Source organism: Capricornis sumatraensis, chromosome 9 (genome assembly GCF_032405125.1).
Source record: "Capricornis sumatraensis isolate serow.1 chromosome 9, serow.2, whole genome shotgun sequence".
Lineage (NCBI taxonomy): Eukaryota > Metazoa > Chordata > Mammalia > Artiodactyla > Bovidae > Capricornis > Capricornis sumatraensis.
Genome location: NC_091077.1, coordinates 83450385 through 83478288, shown reverse-complemented (window position 1 = coordinate 83478288; position 27904 = coordinate 83450385). Strand labels below are relative to the sequence as shown.

The window sequence follows — 27904 nt, the reverse complement described above, 5'->3', positions numbered from 1 at the left end:
AACGTTTAATATATGCAATATTAGGGTTTTCCATCTCTTTTTTCCAAAAATGGCTAGAAAGTGAGGGTGATTGTTCTGGTTATATGTGACAAAGGAAAAAACATGAAAGCAGTCAATAAGATGAAATTGGGCAACAATCTGTGCCTAAAGGGCTTGCAGACTCTTAGCATAGCTCTGGATGATAGAGGTGAGCCATGAATTTGGCTCTAAACATCTTCCTTAAGGGTTGCTGTTTTCAACATATAAAAGGTCCTGACACACTGGACCATCTCATCACTACCCACCAAACAAAGACTTATTCAGAAGCGAAATCAACTTGCAGTTTGCTCTTTAAACAGAATTCTGGATCTCTCCATTGAGTAAGTTACTGCTGGGAATTAATTATTCTGGAAATCTTCACAGTTCGGCAATCTCATTCCATCTCAGAAACCTTAATGTTTTGATCACTCCTAAAATCAAAGCCTTCTGGCTGGTGATCTTCACTAGTCCATGTTCTCATACAGCTCTGGTTACTCTGCTCATATCCAAATTTCTGCTGTCACCTTGTTCTTAAAATTAAAGAGCCCTATTCCATGGCACACAAATTCCATGACATGCTGGACATCTTTGCAGACATGTCTTTCTCTTAACACAGTGTTTCCAAAAGGATGGTACTTACTGCTGCTTGTCATTGGATGACCTTAGGTGGTAGGCAGACAAGACATGAATAACCTTGAATGACATGGTGTTACACAAAGTGTTGCCTTCATGCTAATTTTCTTTTGTTCATTCTGATCAAGTCAAGAATAGCTCAATGTGTTGCTAATCTTTAACAAGTCTCTAGCACTTTATAATGGAGAAGGCAATGGCAACCCACTCCAGTACTCTTGTCTGAAAAATCTCATGGGTGAAGGAGCCCGGTAGGCTGCAGTCCATGGGGTCGCTAAGAGTTGGACATGAGTAAGCGACTTCACTTTCACTTTTTGCTTTCCTGCATTGGAGAAGGAAATGGCAACCCACTCCAGTGTTCTTGCCTTGAGAATCCCAGGGACTTAGGTGCATGGTGGGCTGCCATCTATGGGGTCGCACAGAGTTGGACACAACTGAAGTGACTTAGCAGCAGCAGCAGCACATTATAAATGTATATTCAAAGTGTACATATACATTTATTATGTGACTTAGAACTGCCTTTTTTTCTTCCAGATCCAGAATTTATTTAATTCTTAAACTACACCTTTCTTTTGACTTCACACCTCCAATCCCTATGTTATGCTAGCATTCTTGTTCAGCTCCTTTGAGCCTGATCACCCTCCTTTTCCTAGCAAAGACCACAAGTTCCATCATCAAAACCACTCTCTTGCACATATTTTTCTTTGCTTGCCATTCTTGAACCGCATACAACTAGAAAACTTCTAGTTTTGGATTATTGGTATCATCATCATTCTCTACTAAGCACACAAGAAGAAATGTCACGTCTTACAGAGAATGCCACCGTTACAGTTTCCTAGTCTTCAACAGCAGCTGAACATCAGTACTACCTACAGATATGCTGACTGCCTCATCCGATATTTCCTGAGCTCCGCCAATTGCTGTTTAAAATGTTTCTGCTACCTTTTGTGTCACACTACCACCCGTTATCTTTTTTTAGTTTTATTGAAGTATATAATTGATTTAGTATTCTGTCAATTTTTGCTGTATAGCACAATGACTTAAACACACACACACATATATATTCTTTTCCATTATGGTTTATCCGAGTATATTGAATATAGTTTCCTGTGCTATACAGTGTAAACTTATTGTTTATCCATCCTATATATAATAGTTTGCATCTGTTAATCCCAACCCCAGTACCTTCCTTCCCTACCCCTCTCCCCCTTGGCAACCGCAGGCCTGTTCTCTCTGTCTGTGAACCTATTTCTGTCTCATAGATGTGTTCATATGTGTCATATTTTTGATTCCACATTTAATGATAGCATACATTTGTCTTTCTCTTTCTGACCTACTTCGCTTAGTGTGATAATCTCTAGGTGCATCCATGTTGCTGCCAGTGGCATTATTTCATTCTTCTTTATGGCTGAACAGTATTCCATTGTGTGTGTGTGTACTCCATCATTTTTAATCCGTTTGTCTGTTGATGGACATTTAGGCCTTTCCCATGTCTTGCTATTGTAAATAGTGCTGCTGTGAGCATAGGGGTGCATACATCTTTTCAAATTATAGTTTTGTCTGAGTATGTGCCCAGGTGTGAAACTGCTGGATCATATGGCAACTCATTTTTTAGTTTTATGAGGAACTTCCATACTGTTTTACATAGTGGCTGCTGGCCATATCTTTTCTAGTACTGAGACAGATATACTTCATAGAAGAAATAGAAACCATCCCTCAATAACTCTATCAAGTAGCTAATCCTACACATTCAATTTGTGTGCATCTGATCAGTCATTCTTTGCTTAAACCACTCAACTTCTCATTGCCTTCAGGATAAAGTCTAAATCTCTAAGTAGGCTTGTGAGGTTTGGACAAACCTCAGGCTCTGCTAATCTCTCTTTTTCTCCTACCATTCCCTGTTACACTTTGGACTGCAGTGACACTGCATTTGTTTCATTTCTTCAAATTACCTATTATTATTATTTTTACTTTGAGTATTCATGTGTGATAAAGCCCTCCTCCACCAGAAGGGCTATACCCTACTTACCTTATTAGCCTATTCTATTCATCCTGTGGATCTCAGTTTTAAAAGTTCATTATTCTAGGATCTCAAAATTGATTTTCCATTATTGAATTAGGTATTTCTCTTACATTCTCCCCAAACTCTCAGTACTTGCCATACATTAGCACTTAATTCATTGTATTGAAGGTTTTTGTTTACTTCCCTGTAATCTTCTTTGACATACAGGATTCTTGAGACCACTGGCTCTTTTTGATATTGTTCACAATACCTAGTGTCTATCACATCAGTTCAGTTCAGTCACTCAGTCGTGTCCGACTCTTTGCGACCCCATGAATCGCAGCACGCCAGGCCTCCCTGTCCATCACCAACTCCCGGAGTTCACTCAGACTCACGTCCATTGAGTCCGTGATGCCATCCAGCCATCTCATCCTCTGTCATCCCCTTCTCCTCCTGCCCCCAATCCCTCCCAGCATCAGTCTTTTCCAATGAGTCAACTCTTCGCAAGAGGTGGCCAAAGTACTGGAGTTTCATCTTTAGCATCATTCCTTCCAAAGAACACCCAGGACTGATCTCCTTCAGAATGGACTGGTTGGATCTCCTTGCAGTCCAGGGGACTCTCAAGAGTCTTCTCTAACACCACAGTTCAAAAGCATCACTTCTGCCACACTCAGCCTTCTTCACAGTCCAACTCTCACATCCATACATGACCACAGGAAAAACCATAGCCTTGACTAGACGGACCTTAGTTGGCAAAGTAATGTCTCTGCTTTTGAATATGCTATCTAGGTTGGTCATAACTTTTCTTCCAAGGAGTAAGCGTCTTTTAATTTCATGGCTGCAGTCACCATCTGCACTGATTTTGGAGCCCAGAAAAATAAAGTCTGACACTGTTTCCACTGTTTCCCCATCTATTTCCCATGAAGTGATGGGACCAGATGCCATGATCTTCGTTTTCTGAATGTTGACCTTTAAGCCAACTTTTTCACTCTCTTCTTTCACTTTCATCAAGAGGCTTTTTAGTTCCTCTTCACTTTCTGCCATAAAGGTGGCATCATCTGCATATCTGAGGTTATTGATATTTCTTCTGGCAATCTTGATTCCAGCTTTTGTTTCTTCCAGTCCAGCGTTTCTCATGATGTACTCTGCATATAAGTTAAATAAACAGGGTGACAATATACAGCCTTGACATACTCCTTTTCCTATTTGGAACCAGTCTGTTGTTCCATGTCCAGTTATAACTGTTGCTTCCTGACCTGCATACAGATTTCTCAAGAGTCAGGTCAGGTGGTCTGGTATTCCCATCTCTTTGAGAATTTTCCAGTTTATTGTGATCCACACAGTCAAAGGCTTTGGCATAGTCAATAAAGCAGAAATAGATGTTTTCCTGGAACTCTCTTGCTTTTTCCATGATTCAGTATAGCAGCTGCTTAATAAGTTTCTGATGATGGAATGCTGTTATAAATTCAAATTTTTCATAAGAAATAACTAGATTTGTTTCTCATGAAAAACAAAACTATTCTTGGTCTCAATTTCAGAGATTCTCCACCTCGGATCCTTGATAACATGACTCCAATAAATAAAAGAGGGTGTTCTTTTCTTTTTGTCCAAAAGTTTTAGTTTGTTTATTTAGTTTGTTTTTCATGTAGGTCAATGTGATTACAGCAAAAGCATTCCTATATCAAAATGATCCTATATATATGATGGCCTTTCTGACCTAATGCAGGGCTAAATCCAGCTTTGACCAGTATTTAGTAAGTTTAACATTCTATTTCCCGACAAACACTTGGAAAACTTAGCTACTTAAATACAGAGACATATTCAATCAACAAAGGTACTCTGAGTACATCATTCCCAGACACTTGGGATATGCCAGTGGTGAAAACAAAGTTCTGTGTCTTCATGGAGCTAATAAGTGAAAACCCAAATAATAGAGAAGGAGGAAGAGGAGGAAGGGAAAGAGGTAAAATAAACAAGTTCTATTAGAAGGTGGTAAATGCTTTTAAGAAAACCAGAGCACAATAAGGGAGAAATAGGAATATTGAGCCTGAAGGTGTGACTTGCAGTTTTGAATAGTAAACAGGTAGCATCGTTTTGTTCAATACAGCAACAGGGGCTGTGTAAACACAATTTTTTTTCATTGTTTTGCAGTGTAATATTAATGTATCATTTGTTGTGAGTATTTATCTGTGTTCCCTGGCTTTATAGTCACTCAGTTATATTTTGCAGGTGGAATCAATAGCGTTTCCTAATGAGTTTGGCTGCAGGGTAAAGGCATATATGTCTTTTATGTTCCAAGGGGCAACATAGGCAGAGCTGAGGACATCCTCTTAGGGAAGTTGAGAGGCCTGATGAGTCTAAGTGTGTGAATCAAAGACTGTGCATTTTAGCCCAGAGGTGGACTAAGGTAGTTTTTCTCTGTAAAGAGCTAAGATTCTTGAGATTTCAGGTTCCCCTCTGGCACATAGATCAAGGAAAACTTGGAACCCTTGTCTACAGTCTATGAACTAAATTGTGGTCAAAATTATTTTATCCAGAAAAATATTAAAACAGTGTAATAAGGTTCCTACTACAATTATGAGAGTGAGCCTGAGTCCACATCTAAGAGAAATTTAATCTTGAACAATATGGTTATCCTTGAATACCCATGTTAGAGTATTTTGCTGCTTGATAATCTTCCTTAGAATTCAGTGTGCTCTTCCTATCATAGTTCCGTTCTATCTTGTACAGTGATGTGAAGATGTCATTTTGTTGCTTCTTTGGAAATTACCATGTCTGTATATTTACAGCTGTTGTTTCAAGTGCTAAGTCAACAGTCATAAATCTCTTTACTGTTTGTGACCTACTTCAATTAGATCCATAAATTATTTTAAAAGGCTTTTTGTAGGAAAAATCAGACTGAAAGTCATACCATATTTACCAAATGGCAGTTACACATTCAGTCACTTCTTGTAAACTATTGATTACTCTCAAAATCTTTTATATTTGATATGCTGATCTTAAAGAATGAGCTACTGAATATAAATTTCAGATATACTATATTTAACATACAATATTTAAATAGCTGAGGTGCTTAGCCTAGCTGCTTCAGTCATGTCCTACTCTTTGTGACCCCATGGACTGCAGTCCGCCAGGCTCTTCTGTCCTTTGGATTCTCCAGGCAAGAATACTGGGTTGAATTGCCATGCCCTCCTCCAGGGGATCTTCCTGACCCAGGGATCGAACCCACGTCTCCCACCTTGCAGGCAGGTTCTTTGTACTGAGCCACCAAGGAAACCCATATTTAAGTAGCATGTTGGCAAGAACTTCTCTAATTAATTATTTAAGGTATTCATTGGTTGACTAAGATCTTCTCTACTGTATATAATTTCTTTGTACTATGATATTTCATTTAACAGAAATTGTGTTGGAAATAAGAAAGGAGAACAGGCAGAAGTAAGTTGAGGCATTCTATACTGAAGATGTGAACCTCAGCTGCTTTGTCCATCCATGTGGCGGCATCCTGATCATTTTAATCAGCATACTCTATTTGAATCATGAAAACACTATACATGTTAAATCAAGGTACAGTCAAACTTGGATTACTGCCATTTCTTTTAATGGTTATATGGCCATATTCTATGTAGTATTAAGTGCAGTGTCAGAGTCCAAAGACAGTGCTATTAAAGTGTAGTATTTAACAAGTTTTTTTTTATTATTTTGATAAAGCTGAGAAGGGCTCAAACATCTAATAACTTTTGTGAAGGAAGCCTTGCTATTTTATGAACCAATAGTCAGTTTTAGCAAAATTCACCACAAAATTATCAGCAGGAATGATTTCTTTTATAGGGAATAGGGTGATTACTGTAGCTCTCCAAAATTACCCATCTATATTCATGTGATTAATGCAACATGGAATTTACAAATTTAAATGCGTAATACTGGAAAAGTAGAAATATATATTTTTACAGTAATGCAAATTTGTGCTGAATACATTTAGTATTTTCTCTCCTGGGTTGGAAACTGAATTGTGTTTAATAGCTCAACATTTTTTAATTGGCTTTGTAATGATAATAAATTGTTATACACATTTTTAAGTGAATTTCTAGAGTTTTCAAATATTTAACAGCCACCTACATTTTCATGTCTACTAGGAAGCAAGCAGACATTACTTTATGTAAAGTGTGATGTTATTATTTTTAAATGGCTTTCTCGTTTTTTTCACCCACACACTGCTTATCCCTATGGGCAAGTCTTGATAGAGGTTTTCTCAGCCTAATAGTGTAGCGGCTTAAACTAGATTCTCTTGTCAGAATGATCTTACAGAACCCAGTTTTAGATGTGTAGTCAAATAAAAGGATTTACAAGGTTAGTGAAATGACAGTATAGTATTGAGAGTAGCACCAGGGAGATCAAGGAAAAACAAAAACCAGCCAAAGGACTTTAGGTAAGTCTGAAACTTTTCTCAACATGTTTTTCCTACCTTCATTTTCTTATCATTGTTTTTGTTCTCATGTTTTTTTCTTTTCCTCTTGTGAAGTCTAAAAGGAATTGACATTGCTAAAGAATGTGTTACTCTTATAGAGCAAACAAAACTTCTTTTGAAAGCAACAAAGAGTATCAACAGTTTATCCAACTTGACTTTCCTGTAATTTATATGAAAGTGACTCCCTAGATAAGTGGAAGAATCAACCAGAATGTCCACTTGGTATGAAATAATGTCACTTAAATCCCTAACATACTTTGCCAGTATATTCAGTACATAAAATTGTGAACATTTCTCATCCATCTAGCAAGTATTTGTTGTGTGCTATTGTTGTTGATCAGTAGCTAAATCTTGCTTAACTCTTTGTGATCCCATGGACTACAGCATACCAGGTGCCTCTGTATCTCCTGGAGTTTACTTAAAGGCATGTCCACTGAGTCGGTGATGCTATCTAACCATCTCATCCTGTGCTGCCCCCTTCTTTTGCCTTCAGTCTTTCCCAGTATAAGGTTCTTTTTCCAGTGAATCAGGTCTTGGCATCAAGTGGCCTAAGTATTGGAGCTTTAAAGCCAGTCCTTTCAATAAATAGTCATATTTGATTTCCTTTAGTACTGATTGGTTTGATCTCCTTGCTGTCCAAGACTCTTATGTCTTCTCTAGCACCACAATTTTAAAGCATCAATTTTTCAGTGCTCAGCCTTCTTTATGGTCCAATTCTCACATTCATACATGACTACTGGAAAAACCATAGCTTTGACTGTATAGACCTTTGTTGGCAAAGTGTTATCTTTGCTTTTTAATACACTGTCTGTGAAAATGAAAGTTGCTCAGTCATGTCTGACTCTTTGTGACCCCATGGACTGTAGTCCATGAAATTCTCCAGACCAGAATACTGGAGTGGGTAGCCTTTCCCTTCTCCAGAGGATCTTCCCAACCCAGGGGTCAAACCCAGGTCTCCCACATTGCAGGCCAATTCTTTACCAACTGAGCCACGAGGGGAAGCTCAAGAATACTGGAGTGGGTAGCCTGTCCCTTCTCCAGTGAATCTCTCCAACCTAGGAACTGAACTGAAGTCTCCTGCATTGCAGGTGGATTCTTTACCAACTGAGCTATCAGGGAAGCCCAATATACTGTCTAGGTTTGTTATAATTTTCCTTCCAAGGAGCAAGTGTCTTTTTATATTTAATGGTTGAAATAATTGTCCATAGTGATTTCAGAGCCTAAGAAAATAAAATCTGTCACTGCTTCCACTTTTTCTATTTGCAGTGAAGTGATGGGACCAGATGCTATGATCTTAGTTTTGTTTTTTTTTTTAAATGTTGAATTTTAAGCCAGCTTTTTCACTATCCTCTTTCACCCTCATCAAAAGGTTCTTTAGTTCCTCTTCACTTTCTGCCATTAGGGTATTATCATCTGCATATCTGAGGTTATTGCTGTTTCTCCTGGCCAATCTTCATTCCAGCTTGTGGTTCATCCAGTCTGGCATTTTGCATGATGTGCTCTGCATTTAAGTTAAATAAGCAGGGTGACAATATACAACCTTGTCGTACTCCTTGCCAAATTTGGAACCAGTCAGTTTTTCCATGTCCAGTTCTGTTGCTTCTTGACCCGAATACAGATTTCTCAAGAGATATGTAAGGTGTTCTGGTACTCCCATCTCTCTAAGAATTTTCCGGTTTGTTGTGACCCACACAGTCAAAAGCTTTAGCGTAGTCAGTGAAGCAGAAGTAGATGTTTTCCTGTAATGCCTTTCTTTGCCTTCTCCATAATCCAACGAATGTTGGCAGTTTGAACTCTCCGTTCCTCTCCCTTTCTAAATCCAGTTTATATATCTTGAAGTTCTCAGTTCACCTACTGTTGAAGCCTAGTTTGAAGGATTTTGAGCATTACTTTGCTAGCATGTGAAATGAGTGTAATTGTACGATAGTTTGAACATTCTTTGGCATTGCCCTGCTCTGATTTTGGAATGAAAACTGACCTGTTCCCATCCTGTGTCCGCTGGCTGAGTGGAGAATATGAAACTTGGGAAGGTCTTGGAAGGAAGGAGAGATTTGAAGGAGACAGTGGAGTGAAGAAAGGCATTCTGAGCTGGGGAACCATTTAAGCAGATTCTTAGGAATAGATATTGTCTTCTTTAGGTGATAGGATAGTAGCAACCAAGTAAAACATTCTGATTCCTTTTCATGAATAGTGGAGGTAACACTGACTATCTAAGATTAGTGTAAACTTATGAACTTCATAATTCCAGGCAGTAGGAGACCGACCATCCCAATAATACAGTTAATCGAGTACATCATTCCACTGGGGGATTAAAAAACTTTATAACTTTGCAAGTATTGTTTATGAGAGAGAAAAAAAAAACCTTCTTTCTCAGAATGAGATATTTCAGTTGATCTTTATAGAAAACAGCACAGAAAATATTTTCCAGAATTCTCAATCTTAACCCAGGGAATTATTTGGAAAAGTTTGGTGTTAATAGCTATAACCCTGGTGCCTACAGCTCGAGTCTGAATGATAAATCTCCTCCCATGTTTTCTTCATTTAAATTTTTTTTTTCCTGAGTTTGACACATGTATAGTAGGAAATTAGGAACTATGACACTATTACCCAGCTTCCTTATGAGACCCCCATCTTCCATGTGACATAGATTCCATATGATCAGAAGTGAAACTGGAAAAGAAGTTAATTATTGCTATTCTCCATCACTTTCATTGCTCTCTTGTTTTTAATTCTTGGTTTGTATTGGTGACCTTTTCCGTGTTTGGGCAAGCTTCCCCTAAGCTTTTATCCAGTGATTAGGAAGCATTCATTATGCACTCCGTTTGACATGGTCATTACTTAATGTTCACTTAACAAAATTCTACAAGACTAAATTATCACAGTGGGTGAAGGAACAGATGGCCAGCTGGCTGGTATCCATGCCTGCTTTTTTTCATGCTTTCTCGTCTGCCACAAAGAAGTCACATACGAGACCTAAGGAGGCCATGCAAATAGTAACTTGCCTGTCCAGCTGTGTTTCAATGTCCTCAGCTATGAAGTCTGGGTAGGCACCCTTCCCATCTTAGTGCTCTGAATTCCTGAGCTACAGGGCTCTCCCTGCCTCATGATTAGCATGGCAGTCACAAAGGCCAGATTCTGAAAGTGAAAATAGAAATCCTTTCCTCTACCTTCTGTCATTGGCTTTAAAATCAAAACTGCTCTGCTAGATTTCAAAAGAAAGAGCTGTAGTTTTGTAGAAAGAGTGCACCTACTTTTAATACCTATGTACAAGATTATCCGCAGTCTGGTATTCTACAAATTACCACAGCCTTCAGCAGAGAAAATTGAACTTGGCTCCAGGCTTAAAATTGGGTTGTCACAACCTGCTAAGTGTGGATGAGAAAGAGCTACAAATGAAAATGCATCCAACCTCTAAGCTTTAGGTTTTTGTTATAGACTGTGAACAGTAGTTTAGATTACATGCTGTTATTCCTAAAATAATTAATAATTTTCAATCATCATGTATTTATGAAGCACCATTAGAGAATCTAGTACTTTATCAGAGTCTGTGGGGGTATAAAAGCATACAGGGCGTAGGCATTCCTGTGCAAGAACAGTTTATAACCTCATCAGGGAGACAAGAGAGGCGCATAAAATAATTAGAGAAGGAAGCCGTATACAGTGAGATGCTAATCGCATAGTACAGGCAGCAAGTTCAGCAGAAGCCTGAAGAAGGTGAAAAGCTGTCAGAGAAAGATTGATGGAGAACATGGAAATTTTGTAGCTGCTTAGAGACACCATGTAAAACAGTGAGATTGCTTGATGCTTCTGAAACCAGGGCTCAGATTTTTGCTTATAATGGAAATGCGCTGGTCTCTGTCTTTTCTCCGTGACCTGTCCTAGTGACATATAGAAGAGGAAGCAAACAAAGGTGGCTAACGGCAAACTTGAACGATATCTTACCACTTTGTACCACCTGCTAATGTGTATTCTGGATCTCGAATTGTATTTTGCAATGCATGGTATGTGCATTCTGACAGATGCGCTTTTCAGACAAGTGATTTGCAGATTTCTACTTGGAAACAGCTCCCTGATTTTTAAGGGCTTTTTAAGTAATTAGAAATTATTACGATTTCTGGGCATTACTCAGAGCTGGTTTACTATAATCACTAGAAGCAGAAAGGGATTTTTTCCCCTCTATGATTAAAAAATTATTGAATGTCAGGTTTTTTTTCATTTAGATTGGATTGCATTTATGGTTCCTAAAGTTTTATGGGAAGTTTCACTCTCTTACTCTATTGGCCATGTAAAGAAAATGAAAGCATAACATTGTTTATCATGATCGTCCATACTTTAGATACCCGTGTTTCCTTTAGATTTTAAAAATGTTTATCCTATTGACCCAAGCTTTCAAGGTATACTCAGGTCTTCTGTTACTAACTTCAACAATAATAATCATTACTTAATTTCATAGGACATTCTGTAGTTTATAAAAGGATTCTGTATACTATGTTTAATGTTCATAGGCATAGTATGCCAAAATTGATGTCCTTTATTTTAGAAAGAAAATAAAAGGGCAAATTATCTTTTGTCTTGTATTTACTATATATTGTTCTGTTAAGGATAATATCACATAATCAATCAGGAAGCAAGTATTATTTGTTAAGTAAAGATGTCCTAAAGTAGCATGTCTTGAAGAATTAAAAAATATATATATGTGCACTGTGACTACACCTGAAGAGACAAATTTCTGTGTGAGTTATAAAGCATTCTGAGCTCATGGTGGGTTTAGGAAGCTTATTTTGGCATCAGTGCAGGATGGACAGGGGATAAATGGACAGGGGAAAAAATGTTAGATGGCTCTATAATAACAGTTGTTGCTTTGTAAACAATAGATCCTTTAGCTCTATTTTGTTAATAAATTTTAAAATCCATACTAATATTAATATTTAATCATATCTATTGATAAAAGAGAAATAACAGATATTGTTATACAAATGATTGCATGTATTTATAGAAATAATTGATTTGAATGGATGTTTTCAAATTTGGGCTGGAGAAGACTCTTGAGAGTCCCTTGGACTGCAAGGAGATTAAACCAGTCAATCCTAAAGGAAATTAACCCTGAATATTCATCGGAAGGATTGGTGCTGAAGCTGAAGCTCCAGTACTTTGGCTGCAAGATGCAAAGAGCTGAGTCATTGGAAAAGACCCTGATACTGGGAAAGATTGAAGGCAAAAGGAGAAGGGGGTGGTAGAGGATGAGATGGTTAGACACCATTACCAACTCAATGGACATGAATATGAGCAAACTCCAGGAAATAATGGAGAACAGAGGAGCCTAACCTGCTGTAGTCCATGGGGTCGCAGAGTCAGACGTGACTTAGTGGCTCAACAACAACAACAACATGGAAATAATGTGTATAATGGCTTTCTCTGAGTATTGACTCACCGTGTACTGCCATTGGCAGGCCCAACTCTAGATTAAAAGGATAAAGAATGACTGCCAGAAATCTTAATTCTTTTTTCAGTACTTCCTTCTATCTTACAGTGACAGGTCCTCCCTGATGCCACCTAAACAGCCACTTCTGCAATTCTCCCTGGGACTGCTAAAAAATTAAACTGCTTTCCTGATCTCCAAAATCATCAAAACTTTTTACCACTCTGTGTGATGAGAGCAAAGTGAAATTAGTTTTAGCTAAGCTGGTAATTGTTAATAAATGTGAGTGCTTTGTCAGCCAACTCTAACATTAGATGAGGGTTTCCTTAATCAACTTCTTTACTACAAGAAAAAACTACTTGGGGACTATAGTGGTTTGAAGAGCACCTCTCCAAAATTCCTGTCTGCCACGAATCTCAGAACATGACCTTATTTGAAAACAGTCTGTATTAGTTTGCTAGGACTGCCAAAAACAAAATACCACAGCATGGGTAGCTTCAACAATAGAATGCATTTCCTCAGAGTTTTCGAAGCGCAAGATCAAGGTGTTGGCAGGCTTGGTTTCTCCTGAGCCTTCCTTCCTGGGTTGTCATAGTCACCTTCTTACTTTGTCCTCATGTGACCTTTCCTCTGGTTGTGGTTCATCACTGATATCTCTTGTGTGTGTCCAAATTTTGACTTCTTAGATGAGAGATTGGATTGGGTTACAGCCCATATATATGGCCTTCTTTCACCTTTATTGCCTCTTTAAAGTCTTATCTACAAATGCAGTTATGTTCTGAGGCTCTGGAGGTTAGGGCTTCAACATGTGAACTGGGGTCGGGGGGAGGGATACAATTTAGCCATCACAGGGGCTTTGCAAATATAAGTAATTAAGGATTTTGAGATGAAATTATCCTGGATTTGGATGGGTCCTGAAGGATGGAGGCAGAGATTGGAGTTACGCTGCTATGGTCCAAGGAACACCAAGAGCCAACAGAAGCTGGAGAAGACAGGAGGGTGTCTGCCTAGTCTCCAGAGGGATTATGGCCCTCCTGACACTTTGACTTCAGGCAAAATAAATAACTGTTCTTTGAAGCTACCAAGTTTGCAGTAACTTGATAGAGTAGCTCATGGAAACAAGTACAGGGTCCCTAAACCCTTTCTGATCACTAGTTGTATCAGTATTTTCCTTTGGACAGATATGTATAAAGAGAGTCCAATATTAATTCTTGAGAAGAAAGTTTATCAGTAGTGTATTTTTAAAAAATCTCTCTTAAGCTCCAGGTTGCAATTTTCATAATCTATTCAAATATTTTATGTTTGAGGAACAATTTGTTCATTTTGCTGATTCTCCCCTTAAATAGAATGCTGCTAAGTCACTTCAGGCGTGTCCGACTCTGTGCGACCCCATAGACTGCAGCCCACCAGGCTCCCCCATCCCTGGGATTCTCCAGGCAAGAACACTGGAGTGGGTTGCCATTTCCTTCTCCAGTGTGTGAAAGTGAAAAGTGAAAGTGGAGTGAAGTCACTCAGTCATGTCCTACTCTTAGCAACCCCATGGACTGCAGCCTACCAGGCTCCTCCATCCATGTGATTTTCCAGGCAAGAGTACTGGAGTGGGGTGCCATTGCCTTCTCTGTTAAATGGAATGGTTTAGATTAACTATAATTTACCTTTCTGAATGCCCAGAAAATATGGACAGTTTTTTTTTTTTTTCTCAAATGGCTGATTTTATAGTTTACATTTAAAAGAGAGGAGGAGGAGAAACCAGAAGGAAGAAAAGGAGGAGAAGAAGCAACTAGCGTCAAAAATGATTTGAAAGCATCAATCATGTGAATATTACCAGAATAATTTCTTCTTTTTCAACTAGTTATAGAGTGGCAATGACTCCAAATGAAAACTGCCAAAATGTTCAGACCTTATTAAATGTAAAAGCAACACTATGATATGATTTTAGCATGTTTTTAAGACAGGAATTTGGAGCGAACTTTTGGGTCATATCTGTTCCTATTTGATTGTACTGCTAGAATAAATGCTGAAACAATGCTCTTTTTGTGACCCAATTGGTATTTCCTTATTACATACTCTAAAATGTGCATTCATTTTTAATATCTAGATGCCAGTGTTTGAAAGCATAATTTGTAAAATTGACTGTGTCTATGTATACATTGTCACAGGAGAGTGTTACCCTATTTATTTTCTAATAATTTGCTTCCATACTATACAGAATTAATGATTTGGGGCATAGTCTCTAAATGTGTGAAAAACTAACTATCCTACATATATAGAAATCACTTAGACTCTCTACAGTTGGAACTGGGAGAAGGTCAATGCAGAAAAGTAGAAAATCATATATAGATCTGTGGCTTTTGTGAGTTATTAATCTTGTTGACATATTTATATGAGCTTGCATAAAAATGCCTGGAGAGCATGCTGTAGACTTCAGTTGTTCATTAATATTGATCATATGCTGTCCCCATTGTGTTAGGAGTTACTTAAAGATTACCTACAAAAGTATTACAGCATTACCGATTTCAAAACTCCCTGATGCCTCTTGTATCTTGAAAGTCCACTTACACTTTCACTGTTAAGAGTGATATTATCAAATATTGTTATCTAATCAGATCATTTCAACTTTTATGAATACTAATCAGAACTGAAGCTCATAACCAGCACTCTGCATACTTCTGTATACCTGTGATACAAAAAGAAGCAAATTTTTGAAGTAAGAAGGAATTGAGATCATACTTGTTTTTACAAGTTCTGAGTGGTTCAGTAAGACTCATTTGTTTTCAGAATTTGCTCTACTATTAAATTGTTTTCAAAATTATGTATCAGCTATAGATTAGTGCTGACGTTACAAAAAAATGTATCAGGTGCCCTAAATATTCCAAAATTTTGACAGCAAAAATTACAGATGTGGTAATATTATAAACATTTGTTAATATGATGTCTCAAAGAGAATTATAGAATTAATTTTTCAGAAACTATTACATAAAAAATATGAATACTGAGCACAGTACATTGACAGTAAAAAATAGTCATTAAAATTACCTTATAAACTGGATAAGTAAATATTTTCCTGAGTTGTTAGCTTCCTCTTGTAGCAGCTGACAATAGTGACTCCACTTAAAACATGTATCACAAATAAGTAACAGAGTACACAGCACATAATAGATGCTTAATAAATGGATATTATGCTGAAATCATGAAAAATAAAGAAAAACACTTTTATGCTGAACAACGTTAGGGTCAGTTTCTTCTTCTCACAGTATGAGAGCAATGTAAATGCTATATGTGATGATCATTACTTATGTGTGTGAACACCTTAAAATGATACCTACTTACTTTCAGTATCAAAATAGAGAAGATTGTTAGATGGGGAGGAAATATAAAAACAGACAGAAGTTTCCTAGGATCTTTAGTTCTCATATGATTAGTCTGCTTATCATTTGGAGAAAGAAACCTGAAAACTCCTGACACATTTTAATTGTCACTGATTAACATCAAACACAAATTTTTTTGGCTACATGAAAATTTGGTGAGTTGAAACCTTGGGCTACATTTATCATCTTTATGTACTAACTTATATTCTGATTATTTCATCTTCCTAATGCTTCAAGTGAATGTCTTTATTTACACAGGAATTGTTCAATTAGGAGACCAAAACACTATTGATAGGATTGTATAATGTCACATATTTCTTGATTATATATTTGCTAAAGAATTAAGATATGTGTAATCATTGTACTTTTAGGGATACAATAATATTATACCTGTGATACTCTAGAAGTTTATACCATATTAGATATATAAATTTAAAGAATTTGAACCTTAGAATGTGTAGAAAAGTTAGACTATCTTAATTATCAATTGAAATGCCAGAAGATATTTATAGCTTATAAATCTTGTAAGCTTGAATGGGGTTAGGCAAAAGATATGGTGGTTATCACTCATTATCGCCACACTCTTTTTATTAAAGATATATTGTAAACCTACTGTGTGCCAACCATGACTTACCACAGAGAATTAAGAGTCTAATGGGGGAACATGCCACGTAAGCAGTCATTTCAGCACTCTGTCATGAATTTTCCAAAAGAGTATGTGTGTGTGTGTGCGTGCACACACACACAGATGCTCAGTCACTCAGTCGTGTCCGACTCTGTGCAACCCCATGGACCATAGCCCACTGGGCTCTTCTGTCCGTGGGATTTTTCTGGCAAGAACACTGGAGTGGGTTGCCATTTCCTTCTCCAAAAGAGTATGTACAAGGCTTATAACATTAGTTTCACAGTACAGTTGTTAGGGACAAAATAGAAAAAGGAAATAAATCTATATGTTGGCCAGGGTCAGTTTCTTCACAGTGTAAGCAGCAGTATACACATACCAAGTACATTACGAAATAGTAGTGGGGAAATCAGAGAAGGCAATGGCAACCTACTCCAGTGTTCTTGCCTGGAGAATCCCAGGGATGGTGGAACCTGGTAGGCTGCCGTCTATGGGGTCACACAGAGCTGGACACGACCAACGCGACTTAGCAGCAGCAGCAGCAACAGCAGTGGGGAAATACTCACGTTTGACAGCTTGTTTCAAACACAGCTGAAGTGGAGTATTATTAGCATGGCAGAGACTCTCTATATTCATGATATCTAATACACTCTGACCAATTTGCTGAAAATATTTTCATTTAGGAAGGTTTTGGAATCCTGTGTTATAGGACTGTCCTTAGTGAGTACTTGCTAAATTCTGGAAGCATCTGTCAAGATTGACTGTATTCATCTACAGATCTGTAACTGGGCAGGGAGTGTAGTTTAATGGAAAGGACTTAGGTTTGTAGTCAGGCAGAATGTGTTTAAAAAAAGATCTTGGCTTTTGCAGTTAGACTCACACTTAACCTCTCTGAGTAAGCCTTTTTTTTTTTTTTGTCTATAGAAAAAACCTATGTTCTTAACAAAGTATCGTAAAGAATACTATGTATTTCATGTTGCCTAGCATATAAAGCACTCTTAAAAGGTTAAATGCTTGCCACCTGTGCTTTATGTCATCTTTGTCATGTAAATGAAAATCACTGAATTTCTTGGAGTAGGAAAAATAACAGCAGCAAACAGCCTTTGTAACAAGTAATCTTTCTCTGAAACCAAGATGTCAGCTGAGGTCAATGATGTCTTTGCGGGTATAAATAAAATGAGCTCCAACTCTCTAACTCCTGTCTTTGGGGAATTCCAGAGGCTACACCAGGATTACTTGATAGACTTTGCCTGTGCCCCCAGGAAATATCTATTAAGTGTCTAAGACTAGATAGCTGTCAGCGCGGTTTTCAGGTTCCTATATCCACTGGATTCTTGAGTTCCTTGGGCATCGTGTGCTGCAACTCTTCTTCCCTTCTGCCAGCATGAGCCTGATGAATAGCACAGCCCTTTCCCTCTGACTTCCCCCAATTCCATACATAGGTCTGTGTGTCTAGCAGACTTGGATAGTCCCGCAAAGACAGGTCACATAGTAGTTTTACAAACAAAACTGAATTTTAGGCATCATGGTTTCCTACTAGCTACATTTCTTCCCATATTACAGCCTCGTAGCATACTTCTATGAGCATACCCCCTTGCTCCTTGAAGTTGACTTTGTGTTCTGTTTGCAGGGTCTCTCCTCTGGGGTTACCCCCATCCATTCCTAAATCCTTCCTTTATAAGGCAGAGCTGCTGACTCCTCTTCAGCCAAGTTTTACTTTTCCAGAGATGTAGAAGGCTTGATTAAATGTAATCATCTCCTCCAGGCTCATATTTGCTCCTTGTTCTTCCAAGTAACTTCCATTGACCACTTCGCTCGTAATCATGTCTTTAACTGCTCCCAAGGACTGGCATTGGCCTTACTATTTCAGTTTGTTTTTTATCCCTCCCTCAGCTTTATAAGTAGAAAGAGCAAGTGTTAGTTGCACAGTCATGTCTGACTCTTTGCAACCCCATGGATTGTAGCCTGCCAGGCTCCTCTGTCCATAGAATTCTTCAGGCAAGAATACTGGCGTGGGTAGCCATTACCTTCTCCAGGGTATCAGTAGAAGGAAACATGAAAAATATTTCTTTTCTTTCTGGTAGAAATCACATCGCTCTCTTGTTGGGCCAGAAATAGCTTTATCAATTTTGTTTTTAAAAAGGTTTTTCCTACTAGAGGGAATTCCTCAGACTCAGTTTTCCCCATATTAGTTGAGGTTTTTGTTTTTATTTTTGAGAAATCCTGAATTCTTATTAGGCTTGTTTCCTTATCTGCAAAATTTAAAGATTGGATTGGATGATCTCTAACACTCCTTATTTGTTTAAAATTATATATTTCTTGGGCTTCCCTTGTGGTTCAGCTGATAAAGAATCCGCCTTCAATGCAGGAGACCTGGATTTGATCTCTGGGTTGGGAAGATCCCCTGGAGAAGGCAAAGGCTACCCTCTCCAGTATTCTGTCCTGGAGGAAGTCCATGGGATCACAAAGAGTCAGACATGACTGAGTGACTTTCACTTTCACAAATATTCTTATGTTATAATTTTTTTTTTTTTTAGCAATTACATGCATGGCTATCAGTTATGAGTTATTTAAAAACCTGTCATGTATTTTTGTATTTTGCGTGAGTGAACTGATGAGTCAAAGCTCTAATATCACCTTTATTTCATTCTCCCTTCCCCATTTGGCTGATTCTGTAAAGAATGTAGGTTTTAGGGTCACAGATTCTTGGCTTGAGACTGAATGCTTCATTTGTAATGTTCATTTGAGAAATGTTATCTAAAATTTCTGACCTACATTTAAAAAAAAAAAAAGGTAAATGAGAATAATACAATGACTTCTTCTAGTTGCTGGGAGAAATAAATGAGATTATTTATCTGAAAGTAATTTGTAACTTGTCTGGCATTGTTAATGTTAATTAATTTGAGGGAGGGAAGAATTAGAAAGTGAGAAAGAAGAGGGGGAAAGGGTTCTGTAGCATGGTTTACATCTCTTGGTGATGGGAGAAAATGGTCCCTGGTGTTGCACCTTCTTCCTGTCTCAATCATTGACAACATACCATCTCAAGGGCAGGTGTTAGTTGGTTTAGTTGACCAGTACTTCAAGGCACAAAACTGCCTACTTGAATAACTGTTTTGTTTTTAACCGGTATGGAAATATCTGAAGAAAATTATGGACCCATTGTTTTCTTTGCACTTTTTGAAAGTCAGTGGTACTAAGATATTGACAGCATAGTTGTCATATTGTTGCCTATTCCATGCATATCTTTATTAGATTATATAATTATTGACTGTCATGGAATGTAAACTGTACTAAGAGCTGCTGGAGGAGGTAATAGAATTATAAAATATTCCAGAATAGCATTGCCCAAACTCTTAAGGGCTGCCTGTTGTTAACTTTGTGATGATGGTGAATTTCCTTTTCTGTCATTAAGACGTTAAAGGGTTTTGACCCACACTTGAGTAGTGTGCCACCTCATGCGAAGAGTTTACTCACTGGAAAAGACTCTGATGCTGGGAGGGATTGGGGGCAGGAGGAGAAGGGGATGACAGAGGATGAGATGGCTGGATGGCACCACTGACTTGATGGACGTGAGTCTGAGTGAACTCCAGGAGTTGGTGATGGACAGGGAGGCCTGGCGTGCTGCGATTCATGGGGTCACAAAGAGTCGGACACGACTGAGCGACTGAACTGAACTGAACTGAGTAGCGTTCACTGTTGTGCTCTTTTATAGCCTTACCTGATGGAGCTCCCTCCCAGTTGGCTCGTTCTCACCATTCTCCTGCCAACACTGTTACCTTCTCTCTAGTCTCTGCCGAAACCACTGGTTTCTCTTCTTCTCCTATGCCCTCCGTGACTCCAGAATTCATCTCTGTATACAGAGTCAGACGCTTGGTTTAATAACACTTGCTTTGTTTTTCTAGTGTGTACATCTTAACTTTCTTTTCAGTGATTTTTGTTTCATATAAATATGTTCTAGTCTTTCCAATTTAAAAAAAGGAGGGGGGGCCACAAAATTAGGCAATGCTATATAGTTTGCTTGATCTCTCTTCATCTCCCAGGGAGAGCTTTTTCTGCCTTCAACTTGTCTCTTCTTCACAACATCCAGTGTGGATTCTGCCGTGAGTCATTCAGCATCCTCCAAGAAACCAGCTATTAAACAGAATTAGAGAGGCAAAGGTTTATTAGGGGGAATAGCTGTGATGGACACGAGAGAGAAAGCGCAAGAGTAGATAGGATGAGCCTTCAGACTGACACAAGCCTGTAGGCTCTGAAGTAAGGAAAGGACAGAAGGATTATTGCAAAGAAAACAATATTCTTAGATGCTATGCCAGTTGAAAAAGAATCACAGCCATACCAAAGGAGTACCCCACAGGCAAGAATGTGCAGTAGAGTAGTCCCAGGTTCAGGCAGAACTGATTCAGCTGTATACTCCCAGAGGTGGAGCACCACACTTCTATTGACTCTCAACAGAGGTACCAGTTGAGGTATTGGTACCGTACCAGTCATTCTGGTGAAGTCACTTTTTCAAGGCTCAAACATAACTCTCTGTCTCTTCTCTATCTTTGCAAGTTTCAATGAGCTATAGGAAGTATCCTATACATTGGCAAAAATTGGAGTTCTCTTGAAGTATGCCCCACCACAAACTCACAAATAGTCAATAAAAGTATTGCAACCAACCATCCACTTCACTTGGCCAATGTGGTTACAATGACTTTTAAGTTTATGCTCGTTTCACCAGCAGGGTACAAGAAGTCTTGCATGTTCTTAACTCTAGAAATTGCCATTCAGTATTGCATTTTAAACATGCAGAGGAGATTTTAAAATCTGGAACCTTATAACAATGTTTTACTTAGTGCTGATACTTTTTGAATGTTTGATATGTGTCTGTTCGGGGTATTTTATATGTATGAATTCTTTTCATCTCTGTCATTGCCTTTTGAGGTAGATTGTATTATTATAGTCTTGACATTTCACAGAAGATGATACTGAGGTATAGAGAGGTTAATTAAATCATCCAAGACCACATGGCTAGAAAGTGGTGAAACCAGTATTCATGCCCAGGCTGTTGGTCTCCAGAGCCCTCACAGCTTCTGCATTTCCTGTAGCACTAATATCCAGAACACTTTTCTCCATAAAATTGTTAATTGCAAAGTGTTGACCCAGTGTCTACTTTAAAGCGTATGTATCATGCAGCAATATTGCCTTCTGTCTTTCAGGCCCCTGCACTCCTAATCCATGCCATAATGGAGGAACCTGCGAAATAAGCGAAGCGTACCGAGGAGACACATTCATAGGCTACGTTTGTAAATGTCCCCGAGGATTTAATGGGATTCACTGTCAGCACAGTAAGTCATCCACCGTCTTTGTGCTTTTATTATCATTGATTGCAAAGTATGTGGGTCATTATCATTCTTGTTTGGAGTAGAATGATAGAATCTTTGAGCCTGCTTCTCTCCCACTGGATACACCATATCCCCAGCCGAGGACTTATCCCTAGTCTGTGTTTCTATTCTCCCAAGGGTGTGGGAAGCTAGCAATCTTCTATCAACCCTTTTCACTGTCGTTCGGCCATACTTGCAAAATGCTGCTTTTATATTGATCTCATATCTATGTCTTTCTTTCACATGTGTCCTAAAGCTACATTCTTCAAGCTTCCCAGACATTTTTCTGTTTGGCTTCAGAGATGATACCTAAAAGAGAAAACTGCCCACTCTGTCTTTTCTATAAGCTAGTTTTCTCCATCTCACATGTTAGCATTTTTAGTGTGAAAATCTTTGAAAGTTCCAAAAGGGTGTTATCTGCACTTCTCGGTTTTATTTTTGTTCTTGTTTATCCTGAAGTTGAACAAAATTTGTCCACTTGTGATGATTTCTTCTTAGAAGTATGACTCAACATTATTGTCCTTCTAAGTATTTCTAACAGTAAGAATATGCCTTTGTATACTCTCACCCTCTTTGTCTTAGAACCCTGTTGCATAGAAAAAAAAATAGTTCAGATGTTATGCCCTTAGGTGCAAACCCTGCCTCTAGACACTGGGCAATATCCCATTATGAAAACTTTGTTCTCATTTCAAGGGGGAATTCCACTGTAGTGTGTGTGCTCCATGCAGGCAGCCCTTAATTGAGAGGCTCAGGCAGGTTGGCCAGACTGAGGAAACTCTGGATACTGCTCTGACACTATGTCACAAATCTTTGGAAATAAGTAGGATTAGTAATATCCTCTTTAGGTGATCAGGGGAATGTCAAGGCAGTCAAGATTCTGAGCTCAAATCCCTGTCTTTCCAGAGATGTTTTGTGATATTCATGTGTAAAGGCTGAGCAGTGATTCTATAACAAGGGAAAATCAGCCATGGTGACTTTGAACTCAGCCTGAGAAAAATCACGAGCTTCTCATTCCTTGTTGATGATTGAACCCAGTTACAAGCACTGTACGTATTACAATAGGCTGTATTATAACAGGCCTGTACAGAAATTCCACACGTTCCTGGGCCATTGCAGGTCTCCAGAGAAGTACACAATGTTCTCAAAGTCTCAGAGCCAGGGTGCACTCTATAATTTTTTGCTGGTGGTTGAAAGTCTGGCTCTGACTGACAGACTCAATTTTTCCTTACTCATTTCTCACACCATGGTCTTAATCATCATGTAGTGTTCATGGCCCATGTATTCACTGCCCACTCCAGGCCACTTGCCATCCCCGCATTCCTCTCCCTCTGGTCAATACCCTATGCTTCAAGACTCAGGTTCTGGAAGACCTTAAACGCATGCTTAAGGTTTATGGGAAACTGGAGGCTGAGGAATTCAATTTAGAACTGGGATTTTGTGAGCTAAACAAACTGGTGCCTCTTCTCTGAAGTGCGTCATTATTAGAAGTAGCAGAGAATGGAGGGGAAAAGGATGGGATTTGGAATCAGAGACCTGGATTTGAGACCTGACTTCTAAGTTATTGGATAAGTGGAGCCAGTCACTTGACCTTTCTGTGCTTGAAGACATAGAAATAGAGGAGTCAAACTAGAAATAAATGATCTTTGGTTCATACAGGATAGAAGAGTATTATGGTTAAATGGGTAGCTTGCTTACTGTACATAGGTTATCAAGTCTCCATCTTTATAGGTAAAATTGAAATGGATTATATATTGGGAAAGCAAATTTAGAAGTGCTGGAAGCGCTGAGAGTTTTTCCAAGTGGGATAAACAGAAAAATAAACAAACAAAGCAGCTCTTTACTTCCTTGCAAGAACTGCTAGGGAATTGTGTGTTTTTCATAGTGGTAAGAGTTTTATGGCCTAGAACTTTGCTATTCAAAGTGTAGTCATGCGTCAGCACTGCCTGGAAGCTTGTTGGGAATGAAGATTGCCAGGTGCCACCTCAAACCAACTAAATCAGAAACTGTATTTCAAAATGATCCCATTCCCAGTTGACTCCCACACTTGTTGAAGCTTGAGAAATACTGCACAAGACTTTCAATAGCTAAACCTAGTCATCTTGTAGGTTACAGTAGCAATTCTGCATTCAGATACATAACCATGCGTTATAGGCAAAATATTTATTATGTTTTGGCTAATAAAAGCTACATTGAAAATCAATGAAAATGAAAGATAAACCAACATAATATGAATATTTCATCTGGGAAAAGAAAACAATTCTTCAGACATCCATATATAGGAGGGCTTATTAATTTAGTTCTGTGTGACAGATTGTGAAATAAATATCTTTGGGAATATAGCTTAATAGCTAAAGAATTTTAAGTTTTATGATACAGGAGTGACAAATACATAGTTTAGTATAACAACTATTTTGTCACTGTGTTACAAATTAGAAGAAAGGTTTCTAGTGTTACCATTAATATTATATATGCATTTTTTTAAATTAGATTTTGGCTTTAAGAACAGTTCTAGGTTTGCAGAAAAACTGAGCAGAGAGTACAGAGTTCCCAAATATCCCTCCTCCTCTGTAGTCTTCTCTGATATTAAATTCTTCCATTAATATGGTATATTTGAGCCATGAGGTTTTGCTTGGTGGCTCATTCCAAAAAGAATTCACCTGCAGTGGAGGAGATCCGGGTTTGATCCCCATAGCCCTCCCAAATTCCTTTTCGGCTTCCCTGGTGGCTCAGATGGTAAAGAATCTGCATAAAATGCAGGAGACTCAGGTTCGAACCCTGGATTGGGAAGATCCCCTGGAGAAGGGCATGGCAACCCATTCCTGTATTCTTGCCTGGAGAATTCCCTGGACAGAAGAGCCTGGCAGACTGCAGTTCATGCGGTCACAAAGAGTCAGCAACAACTGCATGATTAACAATTTTTAACACTTTGTTGAAATTGATGAACGGATATTCATATATTAAGTAAAGTCCATGGTTTACATTAGGATTTGATGTTGCATTGTACAGTTCTGTGGATTTTAAAAAATGCATATCATGTGTCCTCCAAAGCCTTAACCTAAAAATCTCTGTGCTCTGTTTATTCATTAGTCTCTGTTTTCATGTCTTTACTTGACTAAAGACCCAGGAGTGCAATTCTTATGGTAAGAGCACATTTAGTTTGGTCAGAAACTGCCCTGTTGCCTTCCACAGAGGCTGCGATATTTTGTATGCTTGTCAGCAAAGATTGAGAATTTCCTTCTCTTACAAGCACTGGTTGTTGTCAGTGTTTTGTATTTTAGCCATTACAAATGCTTTTTTGATAATGAAAATAGTGTCAGGTTATAGCTTTAGAAGACATATTGATTAGTATTGGTTTTTAATATAGAATTATCAAATTATATGTTTTTTTAAATATCATGTTAATGTGTACATGTGCGTATATATGCATGTATATATATATTTATGTTTGTATGTATATGTGTGTGTGTGTGTGTAAATTATAAGATGTAAATTATAGGATAAAATGAATACCAGAATGCCTAGAAGTTGAAAGTCTGAAAGGCATTTTTAAGCAAGCACTTTTCTGGTGAGAACTGCATTTTGGGCTGGCTAGAAGTAATCATATTTTATTTGTTGCCTAGTTACAAATCTAATGCCTTAGGGGAGAACTCTTTCTTTATTCTCAGAATTCTTTGCCCGTCTTACCACTGAAGGCATTCTCTGAGTTCTTCCATACCTGTGCACGGCTTTGGAACCTTCAGTTTCTTTTAAAAGAACAAGTTTTATTGGTTCCTATTTTTTGAGGAAGAGTTGATCTGGGTGCCCTCCAAGCCCTAAAAAAAAAAAAGAAAGAAAAGAAAAGTTAAAGCAGGCCCTTGTTATCAGATTAGCTCAAGATAATCTTGAATCCCTTATCACACTGAGAAAATTGACCAGAAAACACCACAGAATCTAAAACTTTCCTCTTTGTGTATATGCGCTAAGTAGATTCTGTTGTGTCCGACTCTTTGTAATCCTATGGACTGTAGCCTGCCAGGCTCCTCTGTCCATGGGATTCTCCAGGAAAGAACACTGGAGTGGGTTGCCATGTTCTTCTCCAGAAGATCTTCCTGACCCTGGAATTGAACCCACATCTCCTGCAGCTCCTGAATTGCAGGTGAATTCTGTACTGCCGAGCCACCGGGGAAGCCCTTTCCTCTGTGTACATTATGCAAAATGTTGTAAACCAGTTTGGTCTTAATTTTATACTATCGACTAGTAGATTCATACATTCAACAGATACTTACTGGGGGCATGAGTCATTTTACTTTTTTAACATATGTTTCACTTTTCTCAGAGTTAGCTAATGGTATTTGCTGTTTTGACAATCACTGTTAACTGGATTAATTACATATTTGGCAATTACATATGGTGGACGCTTTAACCTCTGAGCCACCAGGGAAGTAGTGCTTGTTCAACAGAATCTGATTCCTCTTCAGCTCTACTGAATCACAGTCTTCGGTTGGTATCCTAGATACAGTTAAAAGCATCCATATGATCCTTAAGTGAATCAAGCTTCAGGACTACTGGCTAAAAGAATGACCTGTAATTTCCAAATTGTTTGGAAGGAAGCTTGTTTTCAGGGAGAGAATTCTGGATTAGACCTGGGTTTCTGATGCAGTTTTATTTTGATCAATTGATGAAGACTCAGTTAGCATTTAATGTTTCTTTGCTTCAGCTTTCTTATCTGATGATTCAGTTCAACTCAATAGGCACAGAGAACTTCATACTGTATTAGGTGCCGGAAATAACATGGTTATAAAAAGTAGAATTGATAATCCTTTGTCCTGCTTCGCTAAGTAGGATATTTGTTAGAACCATATGAGAAGTTTTAGAACATACTTTACATATCTTAAAGCATAGCATATTCTGAATGGATGAATATTTTAAAATATAATGCTTAGTCCTATTGGTCTTTAATTTTTCCCTTCTCTTAAAGTTTTTTCAATTGTAAAAAAAAATGAGTTGTGGCTCAGGGGGAAGGCTAAATTGGAGCTTTATCCTTTTCTATTTTAAATTCCTCTTACATCCTTAATTCTAATAGGTAATTATTATTTTTTTTAAATTATTCTTTCTAATTTTAGCTTGATGGCCTCTTTATTTTAGCTTGCCCACTAGAGGATCAATTTGTCCTAATTAAAGTATTCACTTCAAAACTGTGTGGAAACTTAACCTGAAGTTATTACTGACACCTGCAAGCTATAGAATTACAGTGCTAACTAAAGACCTCTAAGGAAACTTTCAAAATAGACTTGCCTCCAACCCCAAAAGATTTCTGACTATAGATTGGGAATTCAGATTTTTCTGTTCACTGAGGACTTCACAAGTCAACATTAGCCCCCTTAACTCTATAAGCCAAATGTTTGCAAAACTCGACGTGCATATGAATCGTCAAGGAGTACAGAAACATATTCAAATTCCTCTTGCTCATCCATAGAGATCCCAGTTTCATAGAGGTAATTTTGTACCCAGGTCTGTCTATTAACAATTACCCTAGTGAAACTGACACAAATGATTCTAGAACACTGGTTCTCACCTTGGTTGCACATTAGAATCACCTGGGGACTTATGAAAAATACTGATGCCTGACTTCCACCCCAGAGATTCTGATTTAATTGGTCTGGAGTATGGTCTAGGCATTAGGAGTTTTAAAAACCTCCCAAGATGATTCTAATGTGCAGCCAAGTCTGGGAATCAGTGTTCTAGAACCATACTGTGAAGAATTACTATCTCTTAAAGATACCAAGAAGAGAAATACTCAAAAAGAAACAGAGCTTAGGATAGACAAATGTACCTGCACACTAAATGCATAATCAGGCAATCTTATTGAATTTTTTTCTTTTAACCTTTACTTCATATATAGGAAATCATCTTACAGCAAGAACCCTCAACTGATTGAAATAATCAGGCCAAAGGAAGACATTAACTTACTGTTCTTAAAATATGTTATCCTTTAATCCATCTGCAGTAGTCAGAGTTCCAAGGCATTTTCATTTTCT

The 27904-nt window shown here is 38.1% G+C and overlaps 1 protein-coding gene across 1 annotated transcript in view; it reads left to right on the top strand.

Moving 5' to 3' along the window:
• Positions 1 to 27904, top strand: part of EDIL3 (EGF like repeats and discoidin domains 3) — a 335221-nt gene that overhangs the window by 55152 nt on the left and 252165 nt on the right. Inside the window, exon 4 of the mRNA XM_068981124.1 lies at positions 21723 to 21851. Coding sequence (XP_068837225.1) covers positions 21723 to 21851 — 129 coding nt within the window. The remainder of the gene's footprint in view (positions 1 to 21722; positions 21852 to 27904) is intronic.